Raw genomic sequence first — 27,516 nt, 5'->3', positions numbered from 1 at the left:
TAATTGAACCAACAACCCTTGGAGTCAGATATTTTCAGTAGTCATTTATTCTGTTGATTGAAGGCAAAGTAGTGTGTGTGCCGTCTGTGGCCAACCACACTCCCAAAATCAATGTTTTTGTGACAAACACACTAGTTGAATGAAGTAGGTAAGTAGCCTTTCATCAGCTCAGGTCAGGTTTTGCTGCCAAATAGGCTTAATTTCAGAACTATGAAAAAAAAATTGTGGACCTATGTATCAAAAGTGTATGATGTTTGGCTTTTTTTCTGTGTATTTTCATGGCTTTTTATCATTTAAGTTCTCATTAGTAGCCTTGACATGCTTGCTCTGTGAGTACCTCTTTGGTGTAAAGTAAAAGACCTGAGTTATCAGTAGTTTATTTTGTTAGAAATTGAATGCATGAGCAGGGCACTGTGGTGCACACCAGTAATCCAAGTGACTGAAGAGGAGGATAGGGGAGGGTCCGATTTCAGCCTCCTCAGCAGCTTAGCAAAACCCTGTCTCAAAGAAGGGATTGGAATACAACTCAGTGGTGGGTTCAATTCCCAGTACCATAAAAAAAAAGACAGTGTATGTGCGAACTATTACTTTCAGCTGCGTTTTAACAAAACAATTCCCATCATTTTTCTAAAGGTCTGGAACAAAAAGAATGCAAATGATAAAGGAAGAAGTCAAACTTCTAAGCTTCCTCCAAGATTTGCCAAAAAACAGGCTACAGGGACCCAGCAGACCCTGTCTCCATCCTCAGCTCCGACCTCGACCTCAGCTCCAGTTCTAACGCCACCCCCAGTTCCAGTTCCAGCCTCAGCTGCAACTCTAGTTCTCGCACCGCCCACAGCTCTAGTTCCTGTCTCCACCCCAGCTCCAGTTCTGGCCTCAGCTTCAGCTCCAGTTCTGACCCCAGGTTCAGCCCCAGTTCCAGCCTCCACTTCCACTGCAGTCACAGCTGCTGCTTCTTCCGCTTCAACCTCAGCCCCCACTTCAGCCCCCATCCTTGCCTCAGTGTCATCCCCAGCGTCTGTCCCCATTCTGGCCTCTGCTTCAATTCCCATCCTTGCTTCAGCCCTAGCACCAGCTTCAGTTCCAGCTCCAGCCCCAGCTGTCACAGCCCCAACTGGACCAGCTGTCTCCACTCCAACTGCCTCAGTCTCATCCCCAGCAGCCCCAGTCGCACTTGTCCCAGCCTCAGCTGCAACTCCAAGCCCAGCTCCAGCCCCTGCTGCTCCAGCCCAGACTCAGGCACAGACCCACAAACCAGTGCAGAATCCACTCCAGACTTCAACACAGCCGTCAAAACAGCCACCGCCTTCCATTAGGCTACCTTCAGCTCAGACACCCAATGGCCCAGATTACATAGCCACAGGGAAATCCATCCAGACTCCACAGTCACATGGCACTCTCACAGCTGAATTATGGGATAACAAGGTGTCCTCCCCAGCTGTACTGAATGACATCTCTAAGAAATGTAAGTCGCCAACAGAGACATGAGGGGTGTGATATGGCACAGGAATACAGAAGTTGGTTTTTCATTTTATTTATAAAATTAAGTTTTGTCTGATCTCACTCTTCATAGTAGAAAGCAGTAATAGTAGTTCTTAGCTTTTTTTCTTAAAAGTCCTTATTTCTAAAATAAGCATGATTAACAACTATAGTGTAACTTATGGACATAAGTTTGTGTTGGTTAAAAAAAAAAACTGAGGGGGGATTTTGGGGGGGGCAGGTAAGAATGTGTGACATGAGAAGCCATTGTTTTATTGTCTGGTTATCATTATGAGAAAGTTTAATGGACTAGAAATTATTAACTTATGCATTTTAATTATGACATTCCCTTTGTCTTCTTTTTAGTGGGTCCCATTAGTCCGCCACAGCCACCTGCAGTCAGTGCATGGAATAAGCCCTTAACATCATTTGGATCAGCTACTTCATCAGAGGTAGGTATGGGCTTATTGGCGCTGGTAGAGTTAGTGTGACTTTTTTTTTTTAATTATTATTCAAATATTTAGTATGCCTAAGAATCACCAAGAAACCTATTAAAACAGATTGCTGAGTCCATGTCTATAGTTTCTGGTCCTTTAGGTCTGGGTTGAGACCTGAGTATGTTTCTAATAAATTCCCAAGTGATGTTTAATGCTACCAGACTTCTACATTTATAAGCTCCGTCTCACCCCTAAACGTATAAAGATAAAGCATTTGTTTTCATTCTAGTCTCAAAAAAAGACTTTGTGTGACAAAACATATAAGTGCAATTACTGTTTTCTGGATTTTGTACCATGTTTCTAGCTTACAAGTTATTGTTTCAGCCATAATTTATCAAGCATGAGCATTATTGGAAAATGACTTTTTTGGGTTTGGGTTTGTTTTGATACCAGGGATTGAACCCAGGGGTTCTTAACCACTGAGCTGCGTTCCTTGACCTTTTTATTTTATTTTTTGAAACAGGGTCTTGCTAAATTGCTGAGGCTGAACATGCAATCCTCCTGCCTCAGCTCACAAATCACTGGGATTACAGGCATATACCAGTGCACCCATCTAGGTCATTGCTGCTGCATTCATTAAATAAACTAATGTTCATTTAAGCACTTGATATTTTGCTGTTCTAACTGTAAACTTTCAAAACTGGGACTAAAGACACTCTCCTTATAGGGTTTTCATTGTAGTGTAAGGGACAATCAAAATAAATGACATAGTTTTTTCCTTTTGTGGTGCTCAAGATCAGATACAGTATGCTTCATGGTGATAAGTGCTAAGGATAAAAGCATATTATGGAAAGTACCTAAGGAATTTCCAAAGAAATATGGTGACAATATACTTAGATCAGAATATTTGTGTATTTGTTGTGAGATGGGGACTCACCATGTTACAGAGGCTGCCTCAAACTTGCAATTTTCCCACCTCAGCCTCTAGAGTAGTTGCTATAGTTGAACTTCTGTCCCTAATTTCATTTGGACTTTGTTTCTTTTTCTATGAATAAACTAAGTTATTGTAACCAAGTCCCGTGCTATCCAGCCCTCCTTCCAAAAGTTGCTGTGCCTCAGCCTCACTGTCCTATTTTGTTCTTGATCTGTACACTAGAAGTTGACTTTTTATGGGTCACTTTCTTTGTCTGCCTTTCTAGGTGGCTAATTCATTCACCCTATTTTGGTTTCTGAATGTCCCTTACATCACTTTTTAGTTTTTTCTTTATTTTTACTTTTTAGAATGCCAGTTAACCTGCTTAGCACCGCCTCCCCCCCCCCCAAAAAAAAAAAATGTGTTCCAGTATATTAGCTTTCCAGGTGCTGAATTGATCTCTTCTTGGGTGTATGCCACTTTACCAGTCACACAATACTTCAACATTTTTTTAAAATATCTATTTTTTAATTATAAGTGGACACAATATCTTTTTTTATTTTTACGTGGTGCTGAGGATTAAACCTAGTGCTCCACACATGCTTGGCGCACACTCCATCTCTGAACCACAACCTCAGCCCTTTGACTTTATTTTTAAGATTTTATTTTCAACCAGGCATGGTGGCGCATGCCTGTAGTCCCAGTGGCTCGGGAGGCTGAGGCAGAAGTTCAAAGCCAGCTTCAGCAAAAGCAAGGCACTAAGCAACTCAGTTGAGACCCTGTCTCTAAAATACAAAATAGGGTCAAGTGCCCCTGAGTTCAATCTCCGGAACAAAAAAACTTATATATATTTTATTTTCAAAGTAGACTTTCCAAGAAGTCAGTGACACTGGTATTACTTTCTTTCTCTCTCATTTGTTCATTCATCTGTTTTAGAGTGTCCGTGTTTTTTACTTTTACATTTGTTTCAAATGATGAAACCATTTGAGGATTTAATTTGCCCATGATCATAGCTTTAACATGTTAAACTTAAGTGTCTTCCTAGGTTTCATCTTATCTGTTGTTTTCTAATGCAAATCATTACGAGCACTTAAGGAAAAGTTCTCCTAAAGTGTAATCGTGGTCAGTTGCAATTAAAGTGTAGATTCTTTAAATCTCCTACTGTACTTTTTAAAAATGTGATAATACATAAATTATTCAGTCAAATGAATTCTTGTTTGATTTGATAACAAGTTTTAAATACTCAAAACTAGGGAACAAAGAATGGTCAAGACAGTGGCGTTGAAATGGGAATTGATACAATTCAGTTTGGTGCTCCAGCTTCAAATGGGACTGAAAATGAAGTTGTTCCTGTGCTTTCGGACAAATCTACGGACAAAATACCTGAACCGAAAGAACAACGGCAGAAACAGCCACGGGCAGGACCCATCAAAGCCCAAAAGGTACATATAATTCATAATCCTGGCGTCGTTTTAAAAAATCACCGCTGACATTTATAGAGAGCAACAGCTTTAAAGTTGAATTTAGTTTTTTAGTGAATGTCTTTCATTGTCATATAGTTTTGTCGTAACCATTGACTTTAGCTTCCAGATTTGAGTCCAGTGGAAAACAAAGAACATAAACCTGGTCCCATTGGAAAAGAACGTTCATTAAAAAATAGAAAAGTAAAAGATGCCCAACAGGTGGAGCCAGAAGGACAAGAGAAGCCAAGTCCTGCAACTGTCCGAAGCACAGATCCTGCCACCGTAAAGGAACCCAAAGCAGTCTCAGAAATGTCTGCAGAAATAGGAACGATGATCTCAGTATCGTCTGCAGAATATGGCACTAATGCAAAGGTAAGCAGCCTGCAGTGGTTGCCCACTTGGTCCATGTACAAACCCTGTCTAAAACCAAGAACAGGGGCACAGTACTCTTGTTTGCTTTTGTAGCGCTGGGTATTTAACTTTTTTTTTGCTGAGGTTTAGAATTCTATACTTTTTTTCTACAGAGGAGACTTTATTTCATGGTATATATTTGATGTTAAGGAAATCTTTTAGAGTAAATTATATTGCTTTTTGTGCAAATTGACTCTTAATTCTGAACTGTTTGAGTAATTTAGAGTGAAAAATCTACACAGCATTGGAATACCTTTCCTTGGGTTTGTAAGCTTTTCAAAAATAGTTCTAATAGAGTTATCCTGGAATCTTATCTTACCTACTGGTGAGATTCTAAAGTTAGAAAATTGGCAAACTTGTGGAGTACCCTAGTGTGTAGTCAGTTTTCTTTCACAGTTGAAGCAGATTACTATTTCTTTGTTAATTCTTAAACAATACAAAATAACAACTATAGACAGCATGTACATTGTATTAGGTATTATAAGTAATCTAGAGATTGATTTTTAAAGTACGCCAGAGAGTATGTATAGTTTATATGCAAATACTATTACATTCTGTATGAGAGAATCTTAAGCATACACAGATTTTGGCATCTGCAGTGAGTCAACAAGGACTCATTCTGCTGAATTCATATAAGTAAAAACTCCACCAGTGATCCAGGTCTACCATATTAAGAGAAGAGATTTGTGACATTAAACAAGGAATGTATCCTAAAATTTATTGTGAGAACTAATACTTTCATATTCACTTATCTGGCCTTTTATTTTGGAGAGAATATACAAACTAGTAGTTAATAGTAAGCTGTAAATTGAGTGTGGTAAACACATAAAACTTTCTTTTCATTGCCTACAGAAATAAATATTTGGAACTGTTGACCACCTCCTAATACTGTGGAGTGCATTTTTAGATATGTACAGGAGTTCATCAACAGTTGAAATCTTACTTTTATGAGTCCATGTTGTATCAGTGAATTAAGATTTTAGTGAGTTGAGTCTTAAGATCTGTTCTCCCTTCCTGCTTCTTCTGAAACAACTTTACAACTGTTAGGCCATCATTAGGAAGTAACCCTTTAATTAGTTTACAACATGACTTTTTCTATTACTCCTCCACAGGAGTCTGTAACAGACTATACTACACCTTCTTCCTCTCTGCCTAACACTGTGGCTACTAACAATGCAAAGATGGAGGATACTTTGGTTAATAATGTAAGTAATCAATATAGATGTGGCAAGTTTTAACACTCATCAAGGAGTTGATAGTAAATTTGTTTTTTTAGGCACACTGTAGTATAACTAGGAAAAATCTGCAAAGGCTTTTTGATTTGAAAGTCATCAGCTTTCCATTTAAATCCAAGGCTTGTAGTGCTTAGGATTGATTTCATAAGTACTAATCCTATTAACCTGATTTTAGTAAGAATTTTTGTTCTCATCTCTTACCGCATTATTCTGCAACATTGGCATTTTATTTGGTTGGTGATTTTGTTCATAAATGGAGCCTTTTTACCATTCATTGAAACCTTTTTTAAGATAAAAGACTAGAACTAAGGTGTTTTCAAAGAATTAAATATTTCTTTTTTAATTAAAAAAGTGTATCTGCATATATATAGTCTACCTTGCCAACATTCCTTTTGTCAAGGTTGAAGAATAAAGTATAAGCAGATATTTCAGGAAATTCTTTGAATGTTCTAATATTAAATGATGTTAGGTCATATTTTGAATCAAGCTCTGGTTTCCCAGAACAGTGATGTTATAATTCAAGATGGAGTTAGAGCCAGGTGCACTGGTGCACACCCATAATCATTTTGAATGTAAAATTCTTGATTTTTGTCTTCTGATATTTTCCCCCCTTGTCTGTTTTTCTCTGTAGCATCAAGTTTATGGAATTTTAGAAAAATGAGCTACAATAGGGATTACTTAACCCCAGTGATTTGTAAGATTAAGGCAGAAACTCACAAGTGAGGCCCTAATAAGCAAATTAGTGAAACCTTGTCTCAAAATAAAAAGGATTGGGAATTTGGCTCAGTGGTTAAGCCCCTCTGGGTTCAATTTCTAATACTTAGTCTGTTATTTTGCTCAGTTCACTGATAGATGAAAAATTGTAAGCTTAATAAAAATGTTAGATGACTTGCTGTGGTCACATGATATAATTTAGAAGAACTTTTTTTAAAAGCTTTTTTTATTTTTTTGGTCCTTGTTTCAGAGAGCAGGTGTGGTGAACATATGGTCATTTGCTTTCCTTTTAAATGTAGCCCCTCTGTACATCAAAGGCTATTTGACTAAAATTGTGATTGTTCTTTTCAGAAATCTCTCTTACAGAAAATATATAAAGGTTCCTCACAAGGGCTTTGACTATCATTTTGAATATAAAAATCTTGATTTTTGTCTTCTGGTATTTCTTGTCTTTCTCTCTTAACATTAGGTTTATGGAATTTTACAAAAGTGACCTACATTAGGGATCACTTATCCAAATTTATAGTCTGTTTGAAGGACTTCTGTGTAGCTGAGGAGGAACAATATGAGGAGTGAACAAAATTTCTTAAAGTGAAAACAGCTCTCTGGAAGCTGATAGTATAAATTGTCCAATTTGCCACTGTTAAAAAATTTTACTTCATACATCAGATCTTCCCTCCTTATCTTTCTGAGAGTGTTTTAGATATTTGTGTTTACTTGCTGTTTAATGAAGAACTTAGTAAAGAGAAAATTACTTCCTATCAGTTTAATCCTCATGTCACTGTTTAGATTATCAAATATTGACTGACTCCAGTCTCAGTAGAGTTTATTTATACTTTATTGGAGTGTCTTTTCTCATTTTTAAAAATAGGGTATTTCTAAAGTTTTAGTTTTCAAGAAAGTAAATGATGGTTTGGACAGTCCTCTGAAAATATAATTTTAAAAATATAAATGATAAGAAACAAGGTCTCCTATAGAAGTGAATATCTACATTTGACTGATAGCACTGTATGTTTGAAAACAGATCATTTTGGGTCATGGAGCTTGATAAAGGACCATTACTTCGAAATGGTTTCCCTGTTCTGCTTATTTGTGCTACATATGATAGTGATTTTGATCTTAATGTAGTATTGAAAACAAATGTCTGACATTTTTAGGGCCTTTAAAAAAATTTTTTTTTTTCTTTCCAGTAGTCTGGGATTCCATTTTATACATAGAACTTTCTTTTTTTAAAAAAAGAATATAGTTTAGCAAGTTGTGGTGGCACATACCTGTAATCCCAGCAGCTCAGGGGGCTGAGGCAGGATTGCAAGTTCAGAGGCAAGCCCTAAGCAACTCAGACCCTCTAAATGAAGTGTTTAAAAAGGGATGGAAATGTGGCTCAGTGGTTAAGCATCTCTGGATTCAATCCCTGGTTCAAAAAAAAAAAAAAAGAAGATAGCTTAGCCTTATTTCTCTTGATGAGGCTTAATACCATTTTTTTTACTATCTGCACTGATTATTTCTTGTTAGTATGACCCAATATTACAATCACTCAGTTTTTTACATATTTTGTTGGTTGTATGTGGGACACCAATACCTTTATTTATTTATTTTTATGTGGTGCTGAAGATCAAACTCAGTACCTCCACATGCTAGGCAAACAATCTGCCACTGAACTACAACCCCAGCGCCTACAATCACTGAATATTTCAATGTCCTACGGATGAAATGTCTTCATTAAATAATTCATGCTATGATGGATCTCCATTAGTCCACGTTACAGTGATTATCTTAAAACCCCTAACCATCCCAGCAAGTTTTAGCTAAACTACTAAATGAACCATCAAAAGTAAACATGCAATAGTATATAACATAATAAAGTTCCTAAGATCCAGAGACTTAGGGGAAAGGAGATATATGGGTAGCTTTTTTCTAACATCATTTGCCATAATCATTTTATTATTATAGCAAAACGGGTATATTGGATTAATGGTAATATTCCATACTTTGCCCAGATATTACTTGAATTTAGTTATTAGAAAGTTCACTCTTACAGAAAAGAGGTTAATTTTTTTATATTGTCATTGTCATGTTAAATAATTCTGGTTGAAATCTGTGGTTCCCCCATATGATAAAAGTTGTTTTTCTTAAAGCTTTGCTACATAATATGGACCTTGAGGCAGCAACATTAGCATTACCTGGGAGTAACCCTGAGTAGTTAAATCAGATTATTATTTTTAACAGCCTGGGTGACTTCTGTGCACTCTAAAAAATGTGAGAAGTGCTGCCTTTAAGCATAAATTTTATGTTTGGGGCACGCTTTTTTTCTCATGATCTGTGCATAAAGAGATTGTGGGGTTTTTTCCCCCTTTTTGAGAATTACCTAATTGCATGATCATTAATTACTATAAACAGTATAATTCTAAGTAATCAAAGATCCCTGTTGGCTCTAATGAAAAATAAATACCACATTTGGAGGGCGTTAGTCTATCGTAAATGGGGCTTTTATAGCAGACTTAGTTAGATTGTGATGTGTTGCCTACCTTTTCAGGTGCCCCTGCCCAACACTCTTCCCCTCTCTAAGAGGGAGACGATACAACAGAGCTCCAGCCTCACTTCAGTTCCTCCCACTACTTTCAGCCTCACCTTCAAGGTATGTATGACATCCATCTCTAAGGGTCCTTCATTATTGCATGCAAGGTGGCGTAAGTTAACAATGTTCTTTTGGGTATCTTTACTAGTTTTATTTCCTCCAAGGTGAGGAAACAGAGATGTGAAATTATTCCTTAAAACTTTATTAGCTTTTAACCCCAATTAGCAGTGATTTGATATTTTAAGTAAGGCTTGTTATAGTTGTGATTTTTGTATTTTGTGTGTGAAGTAAATGAATGCAATTTAGTGATAAAAATGTTTTATAGAAAAGAAGTTAATTAACATACATGTTCCTTGATAAACAGCATCAGGGAATTTTGATTTAAGTGGACAAAACAGATTTAGCACTTTGTAATGTTAAGAAACTTAGCCTTATTTTGATCTTATTTATAATTTTGAGCTATATTCCTTTTTTCTCAGCTGAGTTATTTGAGAATACTTTTAATCTGTTGTGCATTGTAGATTCATTAGTCATGCTAAAAAAAAAAGCATGGAATTATATGATTTTTTTTTCTTTTCAGTGCATTTATCTCAGTGTTGCTCTTTGTTCATAATCTGACGCAACTCCAGTAATTCACCTCTGTCAAAGCATATCTTCCTAATGTTTCACTGGTTGACAGTGAATCTCTTTGATGGTGTTTTATCATGTGGCCTGTATTCATTTCTAGACTGTCAGCTTGAGACCCCAGCCACCTGATCACTTGTCTCCCTTACCCTCTTAACTTCTTTATAAGAGGATTAATAAATATGTTTGAAGCTGTAAAATTTTAGAAAACAACCCTTGCTTTGTGCCATCCTGTTTGTACCCAGTTCTTACTATTTACTGCCAGTTCCTATTTAGCCTTTGCTGTTTCTTTTCACTTAAGTGACTGTCTCAATCTGTGTTCTTTACTTTGTCTAATAATTTATGATTTTTATCATTATGCTATTCAAGATCATAATCTAACTTAAATAAAAAAATAGTTCTTTATTTTTTTAAGCCAGTAGTTAATTTTTTAGGGTGCTGTTCAACTTGCCTTTCACTCACATTTTTACCATTCCAAGAAGAAATGATATGCATGTAGTTTAAATTAAATTGCATAAGGCATGAAGCCTTCTCTGTTTTTGTTGTTTCTGAAAATCTCTCTGAGCAATAGATGAAATAAAGAAAAATTCTATATAGATGTTGTTGAGAGTGTATGTCGTTAAATAATTGTACTTTTAGTTTCCTTGAAGTTCCAAAAATAGAAATTTCGAGTTTTCTTCCTGCTTAATAAATGAAATTAAGTCTACTATTTGTGGCCTATATATTATGCAGTTTGTTTGCTAAAATTTAATTCTGTTTCCTCAGCAAAACTGGTGTGTAAGTCATTGTACTCTCAAATTGCTTTTTTGTTAATCCTCCACACCATTTTAAAATACATTTTTGTATGTATTTAATTTTAAACTTAAATACATTTGAAAACAACAAAGTGACTATGAGAAAAAGACTCCCCCCATCCATATAAGCATCCTTCTTTCTGAATGTACAATGATAATTAGTTATTAAGATAAGGTAATAAGAGTACTGCATGTTTTAAAAGGGATGCAGGTGGGGACCCGTGGGGTTTAGTTATGTTTCTACAGTGAACTTGTTGATTCTTTCTTGTTCTTAAAATACATTAAAATTTTAGAAGTTGGAACTTCAAGGACTCACAAACTTCTCAACAAGTGTATTAAAAATGTTAAACTTCGAAATCTGTGTATCTGTTCTACTTATTAAAGTAGCCTCAAGATAATGTATTCAGAATCCTCTTGTTCAGGTAGCTGTTGAGTTCTGAAATTATGCCTGATCCTAATTGAGATGTGCTGTAAGTGCAAAACAAAATCCACACTGCATCTGAAATTTTAATATTGAAAAATATAGAATATGTCTCATTTTTTAAAACGTTTATTTTATTTATTTATTTATCATTTTTATGTGGTGCTGAGGCTTGAGCCCAGCGCCTCACATGTGCTAGGCAAAGCGCTTTACCACTGAGCCACAACCCCAGCCCCAATATGTCTCAATTTTATGTTGACAGCGGTTTCAATTATATTGTAGTTGAATGAAAATATATATTGGGTTGAATGAAAAATTATCAAAATTAATGTTACCTGTTTTTACTTTTTTAAATGTTTCTATCAGAAAATTTTCAGTTACATATGTGACTTTCATTTATATACTATCTTTTGCAAATTGTTGAACAATGCTGCTTTAAACAGATTGAACGAAGACTACAGTTAAATTCAGAACCACAAATGGAAATGGCTATAGCCAGTTCCTGACATGCTGAAAGAGGTCAGGGTGTGAAACAGGAAGTGTTTGTACTACGTCAAAGCCTAAAACCTGATGTATTTTGCCTTTTATGCCTTTCCTTTTGATAAGTACTTCTAAGGACCTTTGCAATCATAGGAAGAGCCTTAAATCATTCTACGTGGGCATCTTGGTTCCTTCTCTTATTCTTCACTGGCAGTGGAGCAAGGCTCATATCGTACAAGAGTTGACATGTTTCCCAAAGCCATCAACAAGTTCTCTGTAGAAAAGTAATAACTCCACCTCCCACCCCCTCAATTTGAGTAAAGGAGCAAAGATAACGGGCAAGTGAAAAATTAGAAATCCATAGATTTCCTCTGGTTTGTGTAGTTTTTGACATTACATACCAAATTTAATTATTGATTGTATGTATGATGTGTGTATGTGTATGTTAGTCAACTTTTCATCACTGTGACCAAAATACCTCACATAAACAACTTAAAGGAGGAAAGATTTATTTTTGAATCACATTTTCAGAGTTTTCAGTCCACAGTCACCTAGTTCTTGCTTTGGGCCTGGTGAGGCCAAACATCATGGCAGAAGAGCTTGGTGGAGCAAAGCTGTTCACTCATAGCAGCTGAGGAGCAGAGAAAGAAGAAGGGGCTAGAGAGAGATAGGATAGAGCCTCAAAGGACCCACTCCTTCAAGTAGATCTTATCTTCTACAGTATCACTAACTCCCAGTAACACCATCAAATTAGTAATCCACTGAGGAGGTCAGAGCCCTCAAGATCCAATTGCTTCCCCTAGCCCCACCTCTGAACTTGGCTGCATTAGGGACCAAGCCTTCAACACATGAATGTAGGGGGTGCTTCATATTTAAACCATAACATTGTGTATACTTTTTCTGTATTGTGTCTTTTGTTTATTTTTCCTTTTAACAAATGTCCTCCTTTTTGCAGATGGAGTCTGCGCGCAAGGCATGGGAGAATTCTCCAAACGTAAGGGAAAAGGGGTCTCCAGTAACTTCCACAGCGCCTCCAATTGCAAGTGGAGTTAGCAGTAGTGCCAGTGGGCCCAGCACTGCCAATTATAGTTCATTCTCAAGTGCGTCAGTGCCTCAGATTCCTGTCGCTTCAGTCACTCCTACAACGTCACTATCAGGTAGAACTTTTTGTACCTTTCCTTAAATACCTTTGTGTGAGCAGTGCTGGGGATGGAACTCAGGGCCTCAGGAATATTAGGCAAGTGCTCTATCACTGAGCTACATCCCCAGCTTAAATATCTTGAATTGTTTAACATTTTATAGTCTTTTGTTCACTGTCCCCCAAAAAGTATTGTGTATAAAAGATGTGAGACTGTGGGTGAGATAGTTATCAGCTCTTCTGTAAAACTTCTGGCTTCACTTAGCCCTTCCTCCTCTTTGCTCTCAGAATTTTAGTTTGGCAAACATTTATTGAAGAATAACTAGAACAGTTTTTGCTGGGCCCTTCTGTCCCCGGTGTACATCCCTACACACAAACACACAGAGTACAGGTACCAAAGAATAATTGAGAAAAAAATTTTTCTTCTAAATTTTTCTGAATTTTACCTTTTGATATTTTTTAACCTTTACATAGTTGTATTTACTAGTTTGATAAACTCAGAAGTAATTAAAAACCACATAGCTTTTAGATATTTTGCAATCTGTATCTAATTTAGAGGCCTAAGTTTAATTGGCCTAACTAAACCAAGTGGGGTAACTTAAATTTTCTGATGAAGATTTAGGTGTATAGAATTTCCAACCTCTGCTATTTGAGAGATGATTTATGGGTTCGGTACGGTTTTGTTTGGTTTTATGGTACTGGGGATTGATTTCAAGAGTCCTCTGCTACTGAGCTAAAATCTCCATCTCCTTTTATTGTTTACTTTGAGACAGGATCTCACTAGGTTTCCCTGACTGGCCTTGACTTGCAGTCCTCCTGCCTCAGCCTCCTGAGTGACTGGAATTACAGGCCTGCACCACCATGCCTGGCCCAAGTCCCTTATTTATAATGTAGTGTTTGCATATATATAGCCTACCTATATCTTTTGGTATGTTTTCAATCATCCCTAGATCACTTTTTAATGCCTAACAGTATAAACATATTGTATAGTTTTGGAAAAATAATAATGAAAACAGTGTGTATGTTCAATACAGATGCAAATTTTTTTTTCAGTGTTTTTAACCTGTGGTTGCTTGGATACTAACATGTTGAACCCATGGGTACAGAGGGCCTACTGTGCATAATGGGTATAAACATTAATCTTCTACTTTCTAGATGGTACTGTCAACAACAATGGCACTTTTAGATATACAATATTTTCCCCTGATTTTATCCCTCCCCCAAATACAGGAGCTGGTACATACACTACCTCTTCTTTGAGTACAAAATCTACCACCACATCGGACCCTCCTAATATTTGTAAAGTGAAACCCCAGCAGTTACAGACAAGCAGCCTGCCTTCTGCAAGTCATTTTTCACAGTTAAGCTGCATGCCTTCCCTTATTGCCCAGCAACAACAGAGTCCACAAGTTTATGTGTCTCAGTCTGCAGCAGGTAATATTTTACACTTTAATATAAAGAATTTAGAAAAAGAAAACTTTTTTTAAACTCCTGGTTTTTCTTTTCTTTTTTTTCCTTAACTATTTTTTGATGTGCTTTTTGCAAATATATCCCCCTATAGAGTTAAATCCTCTTTCTCCTTGATATATTATTATTGTATAATATTATTATAATTTTATTATATATTATTACCAATTGTTATAACAAATTGGTTCTACTAATTCAAAAATTATTTATGCATGTGTCACTGTTCCAATCAAATAACAAAACATTTAACAATAGGTGATAGTTTGGAAGAGGGGGGGAATTAAAAGTAGAAAGAAAATATTATATGATGGTGGTGGGTAGCTGGTCCTAATAAATCACAGTGTTCATCTGAAACATCTAAAAAATATTTAAACTCACCAACTCATCATGTTGTTTCTCACCTTTCATAGAAAATTAATAATTAGCATCTGTTAGTATCCAGTGTCTATAGAGATTCCAGGTATTGTTAATAATCCTGTAATATAAGTTGACATAATTCTTTTTTTGAAAAGTATCTTAGAAAATGCACACATACATACTCACTGTAGTAACAATTTCATGGCTAGGAATCTTTTAACTATACTTTGAGGGTGTTCATTTGTAGTGACAAATTTAAAACAACGTAGGTAGGTCTCCAGAATATACATTTCAGGAAAACAGCCAGTCACAATTTGGTATGGATGATACACAGAAATATGTTTAAGAGTCCATACCAAACTTTAAATTATTAAATATCCATTCTCTTTATATATTTTGCTAAATTCTAGAAGGTAGACTTATAATTGAAGTAGATTTGCTGGTTCAGTGGATAAATCTATATTCAATTTTTATGTGAAGTTTTACCAATAAATTTTAGCCATGAGAGTGTTTATTTTTCCATAACCTCATAAATATTAGATACACTATTTTTAATTTACTACCTTTACTACTACCTTTCTAGTAGAACTTTTTTAGGTTTTTTTTTTTTTTTTTTTGGTTAATTAGTTGGTTGGTTTGGGGTTTTGTTGGTTTTTGCTTTTGTTCTTGCTTTTTTGGGGTGCATTTATCTCTTTATATTTTCAGTTTTTCTATGACTTTTGAGAGGGCTCATTTAGAAACTGCTACAAAACTTAGGTTTTTTTTTTACTTACTACTTGGAAAATTTTGAAATTTAGACATTATTGCTGCTTTTTTTTTCCTGGTGGCCTGCAGCTCAGATCCCAGCTTTCTACATGGATACAAGTCATCTCTTCAATACCCAACATGCACGGCTAGCTCCACCATCCCTGGCCCAGCAGCAGGGCTTCCAGCCAGGTCTCTCTCAGGTAAATATCAAAGATTCCTTCTATCATGTATTATTTCTTGCCATTTTTATGGTTGTAGTAGTTAATCTTAGACTACAAGATAGACTCCCTAAAGTTATATCATATCCATTATTTCCTTGATAGGCTACTGGCAAAATTTTTAACTTTACAAAAGCTTGATAGTTACGATGTAGAAGAAGTGATTTGTCAGAAAGAAAATCTAGATGTTTACATTTGGTTTTGTTTTAAAAGGGAGCTGATGGGTACTATTAATCTTTTTTATTCTTTCTGTGTCTCAGATTATTTTTTCCAGTGTTTTGATTCGTGTGTATGATTTCATATACATTTAAATGAATGAGTGTTTGTTTTTCATTGCACTGCAGCCAGCTTCAGTTCAGCAAATTCCAATCCCTATTTATGCACCACTGCAAGGGCAACATCAAGCCCAGCTGAGTTTGGGGGCTGGTCCTGCTGTTTCCCAGGCTCAAGAATTATTCAGTTCTTCACTTCAGCCATATAGGTAATTGCTTTAAATGTCTTCATGTTAAAACTAATGATACTGCTGATTCTCCTTATTAGAATTCCTATTGTCTCTTCCTTCCTCCAAAAAGCTGGAATGACCATGAATACATTAAATGGTTAAACGTATTGATTATATGTCATAAACTTCAGTCTCTGGTCATTTCAATAGACTTGAAAGAAAGTCAAGCCTAAAAGCTTCTTAATGAAGTCAGTGACAATAACCTGTAACAATTAGAGTTCACAGATGCTAATGGAACCTGAAACTTAATGTGCCATGAGGCTGCTAACAACTATAAATCCAAGTGTTCTCTGTGTAAAGAGCTGAGGCGTAGCAGAAAATAATAGTATATTAGAGATGGAGAACAGGTAGAGTATAACAGAAGAGAGGGGATGGGATTTCAGACAAAGAATAGAAGCAGGGATGATAGTAGTGACAAGCTGACTGTGTACATGTGCAGAAGAGAGTATTCTGTAAAAATTCACTCACATGCAGTGTACCTTATCTTTACATTGAGGAAAATAATGCAAACTGATTTTTGTTGAACTTTGTTTATCTATGATAGCTATTTAGTCCTTAATATATGTTGACTACATTTAACTTAGTTCTCATAGTAAATTAAGTTATTCCCATTTGACATGAGGAAGTTAGGACTTCAAGAGGTGGTCGGGTTTTTTTGTTGTTTTGTTTTGTTTTTATCTGAGGTCACAGTGTAAATAAGAAGCCAAAACTGGATTTAACTCTGGGTGTCTTTGGTTTCCACTATAAGAGGATAAGGGATTGGTAGTAGCCAGATGGCAAGAGCAATGCTTGTCAGCTTAGCTACTTACTGTTCATATTCCTGGTGATGTCCCCGATCATCAGAAAGAAAAATAAATTACAATCAGGACATTTAGCTTAGGAGAATTAGAAAGTTGTGCATTTGCTTTTAGAAATTTGTTTTATAAAAGTAGTTCAGGCCAGGCACAGTCCCAGCAGTGTAATCCTAGTAGCTTGGGAGGCTGAGGCAGGAGGATTGTAAAATCAAAGCCAGCTTCAGCAACAAAGCAAGGCCCTAAGCAACTTATGAAGACCCTGTCATTAAATATTAATAGAAAGGGCTAGGGATGTGGCTCCCCCAAAAAAGGAAAAAATGAAACTTTACAGGGCTGGTGGTATGGCTCAGTGATAGAGCACTTGCCTGGCATGTGTGAGGCCCTGGCTTCAATCCTCAACACTGCAGGGAAATTAATTAATTAATTAGTTAATTAGAGCTTATTCTACACAAGCCAGTCTTTTTTTGCAGTGTTGGGGGGTCAAAGCTAGAGCCTTGTGCACGCTAGACAAGTCTTCTGAGCTACACCCCCAGACCCAAACCAGTCTTCTTTTAATTTATATTGTCTGCTTGAAACAATGTTGGAAGTTTGCAGCCACTCTCCAGCTCTGTTTGATCAGCTAGTGATGTCCACAAAGCCATGAGAAGTCAAGGAGCCATGCACTGACACTCTGTTTCAACAAATTATCTTCAAGGGTGTGCTTTTTAAGACCAGACCTGTTCAACTGAAACAAAATAGAAGACACATACATGTAATTATGGCTAGAGGCCATATTAGAAGACACAAGTTTAGATTTCGAAAGCAGATTTTTCTCTAAGCACTAGAGTACTTGGTCATTTGGGATAAAGTTAATTTGTAACACAACCTTATCCTCTTTACTTCTTACATAGATCTCAGCCAGCCTTTATGCAAAGCAGTCTATCCCAGCCATCTGTGGTGCTTTCTGGTACTGCTATCCACAACTTCCCAGCTGTCCAACACCAGGAACTTGCCAAGGCACAATCAGGTCTTGCCTTTCAACAAACTTCAAATACTCAGCCTATTCCTATATTGTATGAACACCAGCTGGGGCAGGCATCAGGACTGGGAGGTTCCCAACTGATAGATACACACCTTCTCCAGGTAAGGTGGGGTCCAGGATGGTGCACCATCGTGGTATTCCTATTTTTAAAATCCAGATTATTTTAAGGAAACTTTTTTTTTTTTTTTAAAGAATAAAAGTGTGATAGAAGACACAATGAAAAAGTAATGATTTCCCCTTTCCTTTACTAGTATCTGACTATTTTATCTTATAAAAATTTTTTCTAGGCTAGAGCAAATCTGACCCAGGCCTCAAATATTTATTCTGGACAAGTACAACAGCCTGGGCAAACAAATTTTTATAACACTGCCCAATCACCGAGTGCTCTCCAGCAGGTAAACTATGGCATGGTAAATTTCCTCAATTTTATTATTATTTTTATTGCTTTTGTTATTGTCTGGGAATTTATATAGAAATAAGATGGGAGGAGTGGTTTTTCAAACACCCCTCAGGTGTTCTGGGAGTTCCATTGAGTCCACTGATAGTGGAAGGTGCTTCATTCAATCCCATAATACCCTTCTCCTGACTCTTCCCCCCTCATTCCCCACTTTGATCATTTCTGGGTCCCCCCAACCCATACTGGTGATTGAACCCAAGGCCTCACACATGTATCACTGAACTATATTCACAGCCTGCCCCCATCCTCCTTTTTTTAATTGGACTAGGTTTCCGTGTATCCTTTATTTTAGCAAAGGATTCATAAGAATATACAGGGTTGGGGCTGGGGTTATGGCTCAGCAGTAGAGCCCTCACCTAGCACATATGAGGCCCTGGGTTCGATCCTCAGCACCACATAAAAATAAATAAAATAAAGGTATTGACAACTACAACTAAAAAATAAATTTTTTTTTAAAAAGAATATAAAAGTTTGAAAACCATTTTTCAGAAATATAAATGTGGTAGGTGGTTTGCCCATCAGTGTTAGAGATGAAGGGAGACTCTTAGGGACAGCGTGATGGGACACATTGGGTGGTGTAGTACAGAGTGAGAGTGTAAGTGCCCATTGCCTTTCTAATGAATGCAACAGTGTTCCTCAATGAAAAAATATGTGGGTTTTGTTTTGTTTTGTTTATGTCTCCTAATAACATCATTAATCATCTTTTTAAAAGTGGGTGGAAGTCTGGAGGAGAAGGGCAAGCCATTAATTATCTTATCATAACTCTTTTTGGTTCTTATTTTTAAGGAGCAACAGTTTATAAATATAATGTCATCTTATGGAGATTATAGTGTTTGAGAATTTAATCTTTTTTTTTTTTTCTCATTGAACCTTGTTTTGACCAGAACAGAAAACATTATACAAATATTTATTTGGGAACTCGTGACTACTTTCTTAAAATTGTAACATGTATTTTGTGGTTATTTGACATGTACTATGAACTTCAAAAATGGTCAGATTATTTCAGTTAGTTTATTCACTACACATGAACAAAACCACAGTTGAGCATCACATAGTAATGTTTCCATCAATGAGACACTACATGTAAAGATTGTATGACCTGCTTGGTGTGGTGGCAGGCGCTTGTATTCCCAGCTGCTTGGAAGACTGAAGTGAGGGTCAAACTTGAGACCACTGTGGGCACATTTCAAGACCTCATGTAAGAGAGAGCACAGTCCTGGCCATGTTAGTTTATAGAAGGATCATCTGTGATATGCTTGTGATGATGAAATTGCCCAAAAGCACATTTCCCAAAATGACTACATTTTGTTGATATACTTTTAATAAAAGAATGGGATAGTCACTAAGCAAAAATTTGTATGTGAAGTATATTTATAGACTAATGTATTTTATTTAAAGACTTACTCAAAAATATTTGAAGGGTGGTGTATCCTTAAAGGGATATGCATACCAAAGTTATAAGCAAATAACTGCAGTGACGTCTACATGCTTGCTTTCTAGGTGACAGTCCCTTTACCAGCATCCCAGCTTTCCTTGCCTAATTTTGGATCTACAGGGCAGCCTCTGATTGCTTTGCCTCAGACTCTTCAGCCCCCTTTACAGCACACAACTCCACAAGCTCAGGCTCAGAGTCTGAGCCGTCCTGCACAAGTAAGCCAACCTTTCAGAGGACTAATCCCTGCTGGGACACAGCACAGCATGATTGCAACCACAGGAAAAGTAAGTGAAGAGAAACTATGCATTTCTTAAAAAATTTAAGCCCTGTGTTCAGATGTATGCATTTATGTGGGGCTTTTTTATTGTTAGTTTTGGTTTCTTCAAGTATCAGTTTTTTACCACCCTGCAGAAAATCTCAAACTTCTGTATAATTCTGTTTAGCCTGTGAAATTTGAAGCCTAGTAATAAGATTTTTGTGCTTTCCTACGTGAAACCTCACATGTAGGACATTAAATAGCACTTGCCTTATGGAATTGAAGGAATGTTAAGTTTATTTATGTGTTTTCTCAGATGTCTGAAATGGAACTAAAAGCCTTTGGAAGTGGCATTGATATAAAACCTGGCACACCTCCAATTGGCGGTAGAAGCACTACACCAACATCTAGTCCTTTCCGGTAACATTCATATTTAAATTTGCTTATGAAGTTTCAAAGTAATTAATCAATCACCTTTTGTTTTTTGAATAATTATATGTTGACATCTTGATAATTTTATCTAAAATGTTAACGTGTATTTTAAGAAAACTGAACTGGGCACAGAGGCTCACACCTATAATCCCAGCTACCCAGAAGGCTGAGTCAGGAAAATCCCAAGTTCCAGGCCAGCCCATGCAACTAACTTAGCTGAGAGTCTATCTTAGAACAGTAGGGTGTATAACTCAGTGTTAGAATGCTTGCCTGTGTTGTGTAAGACCCTGGTCAATCCAGTACCGCACAAAGTAGAAAGAAAAGTCTTTTAATGCGGGGCAAATGTAGCTATTCTCCTTTTTCGCCTCTGCCCCTGGCTCCTAGCACAGTGTTTGGTCAATTTTCATCAACTACCAAGTATGATGAAAATACCAAGAAAAACGCCTTTAAAAATTGAGCAGCATTTACATGGCAGTACTGTACTGACCAGTGATGGCTTCTCTCCAAGGGCTACTTCAACAAGTCCAAACAGCCAGTCCAGCAAAATGAGCAGCATTGTCTATCAGAAGCAGTTCCAGTCAGCCCCTGCCACCGTGAGAATGACACAGCCATTTCCTACACAGTTTGCACCCCAGGTAGGCAGATATAAGTAAGAATGAGTATTATTTACTTGCATACAATTGTTAATCTGATTAAATATCTGATTTTATAATCTTACTGAATGTTAACCAATTTAAGAAGTACAGTTTTAAATGAAAAAGTTTGGTGTTTTTTTTTTAACAAAAAAATTTATGATATTTAAATATATTCTTCGCACTTTATAGCTAGACTCCAATAGTAATAGCTTACTTTTAAAGCAGACAATAGAAATATTCCAAGATTCCCCACACAGCTCTGATCATTTGAGTCCTATTCAATTTATCCTTTTTTGAAGAAGTTGACTTTTCAGCGAAGGTCCCAGTGCTTGAAGTTTTCTAGGTTCCAAGTGGGTTTTTTTCTTAATTATGCTTTTTTTTTCTTCTTTTAATGACTCTACGTGCAGTTGAAGTAAAATTTCTAAATAGATGTTTCCAGTAAATGTGAAAAAAAGTTGGTTTCCCTTTGCTAATCGTACATGGACTAAAAATTGATAACAACTCTCACAAACTAGAATTGGTTCCTGAGATTATCTTCAGATTAAGTTGGTGTAGGCTTATGCCTTTTCTGTGGGTGTACATTTTTTAAAGATATCTTAATGAATAGCCTTTCCACCCCCTCTGGAGTTTGCAGCTGAGGCGCTAGAATCAACTGACATGCCATAGCATGCTTTGCCTAATTTTTCTGTAAAATCCTCCAAGTATGACTTGTTTGTTCTTTGTCTTTGTTGATGAAACGGCACAATCCATAAGCTTCCTTTCACTGACAGGATGGGAACAGATTTATTCTGGGATAAGCCAACCTGGTCTAGTTGGCTTTTTTTTTTTTTTAACAGTTCAATGTTGTATGTTTTGTTTTTTCCACTCAGATTCTCTCTCAGCCTAACCTGGTCCCTCCATTGGTAAGAGCCCCACATACTAACACCTTCCCAGCGCCTGTTCAGAGGCCACCAATGGCACTGGCCAGTCAGATGCCTCCTCCGCTGACCACAGGCCTCATGAGCCATGCTCGTTTGCCACATGTAGCCAGGGGTCCTTGTGGATCACTATCTGGAGTCAGAGGTAATCAGGCCCAGGCTGCGTTGAAGGCTGAACAAGACATGAAGGTTAGTACAGTGTTAACAGCCAACAGAGCAAGACTTTGTCTCTGAACCATGTCTTAAAATGCCTCTGGACCATAACCACAGAGCCAGGCATTTGTTGCCTTAGAGACTTAACCACGCTACTTTTGTTCATCTCTCTCCCTCCCCTGCCCTATTTTTCCCTCCCACCCCAACCATTTTCCTTTTCTTTTTTTACTTTTGTTTTTGTTTTTTGACGGGTTTTTTGGTTTTTTGGGTTTTTTTTGGTTGGTTTTTTTTTATTGTTTTATAACTGTAGTCAAAAATCAATAACATTTTAAACTCTGGTCAGATGAACTGCTTATAAAACAAGTATTTGAGGGAGATCTGAGTTTGGATGCTATATTTTTGAAATAGCAAAAAAGTAATAGTGGGTTATTATTGCCTTCCCCATTTTCTTTCATTTTTTACTTTGTTTTTCTTCCCTCCCTTCCCTCCTCTCCCTCCTTCACCCCCAATCCAGCCTATTATATAATCATGGTTATGTAAAAACTCTGGAGTGGGTAAGACATGTTACCTATCTTGATTTTTCTTCCTTCGTGAATCATTCCAGTGTAGTCTTCTCAAACTGTCCTCACATCCTTTTTGCCTGTCCCTGGAGGTGGGCATGTTCTGCAATGGATTGTGCAGTTGTAGATGAAGAACTCAGAAAAGCACTTTGGGATCCTTCATGATGAAAGGCACAAGTAAACATGAAGTTTGCTAAAGCAGAGGCGTGCCTTTAGGAGTCTGTGTGGGGACAGCCTTTTGTAGCATGGCCCTTACCTGTCTGCCTGTCCAGCCAGAGGAAGTTTTCTGACCTTAGAGATATTAGTTATTTTGTTTGTTTTGTCTCTATGTCGATCAGACTGGAACAAAGACAAGCTTATTGCTTATAACCAGGGACATGTGCATAGTGATACTTTTACTCTGAATTAGAAACATGTTTGTGATGACCTTGTTAGAGAATAATTCAATTGGCTGACTGAAGTTTCTTCCAGTTTTGACATTCTTTGTGTTTCTGATGCTGAGTAATGAGATGTAAAGACTACCCTGCAGTAAAACTTGTTAAATATTATCTGCTTTTATTAGGCCGTGTGCCTAGGATTTTCAACTATTTCTACTAAAAATACCTCGCATACGTAAAAAGCTTTGGAGAATTTATGGCCTTGGTTTCCAGCTCCTGGCTCCTTGGCACTTAATTTCACACATTCTCTTGTCAGAAATGACAGTAGACCTTGATAACCTTAATGGGGTGGGAGAGTATACAGATTTCTTGGAAATTGCTTTAAATCTTTGACTAGTACAGATTACCTGTAGACCATAAAGAATTTTTTGTTAAATGCAAGAGGTATATAGTTTGAATTGTGTATGTTACAGAGGATAGTTTACAGGTTGACGTAAGTATGTTCTTTGGGGAACATAGTCAGTAAAACTAAGAAATTATTTTACCAGCTCAGAATGTGGTAGGAGCTATCAGAACTTAGTGATCAAGTGAAGTTGTAGTTACTAATTTCTGATGCTCTTCCCCTGCAGAAGAGAGCTGTGGGAAGAGGACTCAGCCACAAGACATTTGGTCCTAGGTGTTGGTAATGCCACAATATAAGTGCTTCCTTTTCATTTTATTGTAGACCACATATTGATAACTAGAAGTTTTAAGTGTTACATGTATGTTTTCAGACTTGCAAGCAGCCTCCCTAAATAAAATTTGATATCAATAAGCTGTTCCAGAAAAGATTCAGATCACTAGCAATATATGTTTTATTATTTATAAGAGGGCAGACTCTGAAAAGATGGTGGGAGGTGGTCTTGTTTCAGATGTTTAAAAAATCACATGAAATGTTTTCAAAGATAGGAAGAAGTCTGTGCACTAAAAACTGAAAGGTCAATGAGGTACCTTTGGCTTAGGCCAAACCAACGAGGGGAAAACTGTTTTGTGATTGGTAAAAGTATTTGAACTGAGATTGATTTGACAGGCTTTGGTGATGCTGCAGCATTTTCAATTATTGTTTCTCACTTTTTAAGGCAAAGCAGAGAGCAGAGGTTCTTCAGTCCACGCAGCGGTTCTTCTCTGAACAGCAACAGAGCAAACAGATAGGAGGCAAAACCCAGAAAGTGGACAGTGATTCAAGTAAACCTCCTGAAACACTGACCGACCCTCCTGGTGTCTGTCAGGAAAAAGTAGAAGAAAAGCCACCCCCTGCACCCACCATAGCCACCAAACCTGTTAGAACTGGACCAATCAAACCTCAAGCAATCAAAACCGAAGAAACAAAATCTTAAAGGCTGTGGTTTATTGCAGGGTATTGAGGGGAGGGGGGAGGGGAAACAGAATGAAGTCAGATAATGCCAGTAGCCGCCCGGTTAAAATGGTCTGTGACATTATTCTGTCTAGGGCTTGGAGATGCACAAGGACATAAGAGTGATTTGCTCTGACACCCAGCTGCTGTACCAGTTAAAACCAGGCTTTGGCAAGCTTGCACCTACTGTATAACATTTGCCCATCTGACGGCCGTGCATCTTCAGTCAGAATCTATATATTACTATGTGCACATATTCCTGAAGTGCATATAATTTAGACCTAAAAATCTTTATGGTTAGATGAAACACCAGAAATAGGAGGAAAATAACACCACAGAGGAATAGCTCAGCCTGAACAGTGTGGCGGACCCGGCCAGTAGATCACATGTGGTTTCTTTGCTCCCTTATGTTCGTTGGATATGGTTATGGTGTTTGTAGGCTTGGAGGTGAAGAGCTGAAGATAACTGGTGCTGGAGAGAGGAGCCTTATTTTTTATTATGGCAGCTTGCTATTTTTGTAATATGATGATTGAGTTGAACACAATCAAAGTACAGTCGTAACTGATCTCCCCTTCTTCCTGAATGAGTGAGCAGATGGTTCAGTATTGACATCAGCATCCTTGAGCATATCTAAATGAGCAGTGTTTGGCAACTGCCTCTGTTTGAAATGATGCTGTGTTTGGTTGTGGTCTGAAGCTTGGAGCGCTACTGGGTATCTCCTTTCTTCCATGGAGCGCTCACCATTCAAACATGACAGATTTGGTCAAATGCTAGTTAGGTTGAGTCTTGCTTGCCTCCACTTGGTCACCTTTGTATGGATCCAATGGCTGTTTTGTTTTGCTTTTTGTTCCCCCTCCCCCTTAACGGTTTTTAGCTGACGTTCATGAAGAGAGTGAGTACTTGGAACTGTGCCGCCAATGAAAGGAAATCCTAAGGAAGTACATTTCTTTACAGAGCTGTGTCACACCATCCTTTTGGCCCTCTGCTGGAAAAGTAAAATCAAGTCTCAAATAATTGCCTTTGTAATCGTACCCTCTAGTATTGTAGATGTAGGACAGTACTGTATCATACGCTGTGAATGTTAAACCTCTCGTACCTGCTTTATGATACGTGGTAGTGACCGTGCTTTATCAGAGCTGTTTTTAATGATGTTACTCTAGAATGTTTTCTTTTCAGATGATGATTGAGAAGCTAATAAAAAAAAAAATGGTGCCAGGTATCACAACAGTAACAGAACTTTGCTGTTTTCTCGGGTTTTGTTTTGTTTTTGTTTTTTTTACTTTCCCCCCTTTTTTAAATGGAGTGTGCTGGGTGTGTCTATGATTCTGTTCATATGACTGCAGAACCTGGAAACGCTGTTGCTGCTGCTGATGCAGAACATACTGCTATTATTGGTCTTTTTATATAAATATAAATATATATATATATATATACATATATAGATAATTTGAATTTTTGGAAACTTTAGCTGTGCTGTCAACTTTGGAAAAGCATCCCAGTTTACCGTGTTGAGTTGGCATTGTACAGAAATTAACAGCCATATTGGTCTAGAAATGTTAAACTTAATTTTTTTCCATTTGTACAGGGGTAACGCACTGTATTAAATATGTAAGGTCTTATCTACGTGGGTTTGATTACAGAAACTAATAAAGTATTCTCTAAATAATGAATCTTGGGTCTTCTGTTCCATTCCTAAAATCCTAAGCAAGGCCTGTCATGTACCAAAATATCAAACACGAGAACATTATGCTCAAGGAAGATTGTCATCCAGAGACTTGACTTTACCATTCAGTCAAAGTAACTGTTGTGGAGGGGAGTAGTCTTGGCTCCTATTTTTGTAGTGTTTACACTTTGAATTGGAAACAAGTTAGTCTGTCAAGGAGGAACCTTTAATGATGCAAAATATTAAATATAGAACAGAGTCGCTGCAGAGTGTGGTAGTGCACACCTGTAAGCCCAGCATCTCGGGGACTAAGGCAGGAGGATCACAAGTTCAAAGCCAGCCTAAGCAACTCAGTAAGACCATGGATGTTGCTTAGCGGTTAAGGCCCCTGGCTTAATTCCCAGTACCCCATCCCCCACCAAAAAAAATTAACATTCTTTTGGATGGATGTTGAAATACCAGAAGTAGATATGAGCATTTACATTTGTGATTCACATTTTTGTTAACACATTAGTAAACGTCATCTTCTGCTCAGAAGACTAGAACTTTCCTTTTCTCGTTTATTCAGTGTGTAGATTACTGAGAGGTTGTTAATCACTTATCCTAAAATTCCGTGTCCAGAGCACGTAGCTTCCAGACCCAGCTTCAGCAACATGAGTTGTTTGTTCCCTAATGCCATGCGTGCCCTCTTCTTGTGGAGTCCTTAAAATACTCAAGGGCCTTCACATAAGCCTCTTGGTCTCAGGTTTCTCTCAAAATATGCTCTAAATTAAAAGCTCTGGCTTATTGTATTTGACTGGGTGAAAATAGTATAGTGAATAAGGTTGGAAATACAAACTACCAAAGAGCTGTAGCCACCACTTGATGTTTGCCTCCGTAGTCCTAAACTTCAGGAACTAAAGGGTAACAAACTGTTTGTTTACAGGCCACGAGGCATATGCTTCTCAGATGTTGCTAGGGGGGTTTACTTGTTTCAGTACTAGGGATTAAACCAAGGGTACTTGACCACTGAGCCACATCCTTAGCCTTTTTTTTTTTTTTTTTTTGAGTCCATCTCACTAAGTTTCTGAGGCTGGCCTCACCTCAAATTTGTGATCCTCTTGCCTTGGCCTCCCAAGTTTCTGAGATTACAGGCGTTTGCTACCACACCCTGCTCATGAGTAATGTTTTCATGCTGCTGTGGCATGATTTTGCATTCCCTTGCAATCTTTTTTCTGTCCTGTGAATAAATATAAAGCATTCTTAATGTGTTTTAGATGAGCTCTAAGAAATACCTTTAGATGCCTAAGAGATTTCAACTGTAAAATGTCTATTTGAAATGAAATAGAAAAGAACAAGACAGTAATAATGTTACACTGGCCCACCTTAACCATTTACATTTTGCTTTTTTTTTTAAATTCTAATTAGGTGTATATGACAGCAGAATGCATTTTGATTCATTGACTACA

At 37.3% G+C, this 27,516-nt stretch overlaps 1 protein-coding gene across 11 annotated transcripts in view; it reads left to right on the top strand.

Annotated features, from left to right (window-relative positions):
* The window catches only part of Prrc2c (proline rich coiled-coil 2C), a 78,849-nt gene extending 53,190 nt beyond the window's left edge, over positions 1-25,659 (top strand). For 3 of the 11 annotated variants that reach the window (XM_071600316.1, XM_027934902.3, XM_027934900.2), the window contains exons 19-35: positions 634-1,465; positions 1,846-1,931; positions 4,083-4,271; positions 4,413-4,664; positions 5,816-5,908; positions 9,186-9,287; positions 12,502-12,703; positions 13,915-14,118; positions 15,343-15,455; positions 15,818-15,954; positions 17,660-17,891; positions 18,078-18,200; positions 19,748-19,966; positions 20,255-20,358; positions 20,879-21,005; positions 21,875-22,111; positions 24,131-25,659. In XM_071600316.1, coding sequence (XP_071456417.1) covers positions 634-1,465; positions 1,846-1,931; positions 4,083-4,271; positions 4,413-4,664; positions 5,816-5,908; positions 9,186-9,287; positions 12,502-12,703; positions 13,915-14,118; positions 15,343-15,455; positions 15,818-15,954; positions 17,660-17,891; positions 18,078-18,200; positions 19,748-19,966; positions 20,255-20,358; positions 20,879-21,005; positions 21,875-22,111; positions 24,131-24,388 — 3,510 coding nt within the window. In that variant the 3' untranslated portion in view covers positions 24,389-25,659. Of the gene's footprint in view, positions 1-633; positions 1,466-1,845; positions 1,932-4,082; positions 4,272-4,412; positions 4,665-5,815; positions 5,909-9,185; positions 9,288-12,501; positions 12,704-13,914; positions 14,119-15,342; positions 15,456-15,817; positions 15,955-17,659; positions 17,892-18,077; positions 18,201-19,747; positions 19,967-20,254; positions 20,359-20,878; positions 21,006-21,874; positions 22,112-23,641; positions 23,695-24,130 lie in introns of all 11 variants that reach the window. The other 8 variants (XM_071600317.1, XM_027934901.3, XM_071600319.1 and 5 more) reach the window with 6 other exon arrangements.
* Positions 25,660-27,516: the final 1,857 nt, after the last annotated feature.

This window comes from Marmota flaviventris, chromosome 12 (genome assembly GCF_047511675.1).
Source record: "Marmota flaviventris isolate mMarFla1 chromosome 12, mMarFla1.hap1, whole genome shotgun sequence".
NCBI classification, from domain to species: domain Eukaryota; kingdom Metazoa; phylum Chordata; class Mammalia; order Rodentia; family Sciuridae; genus Marmota; species Marmota flaviventris.
The sequence above is the reverse complement of the archived record's forward strand: the minus strand, read 5'-3'. Positions and strand labels throughout refer to the sequence as shown.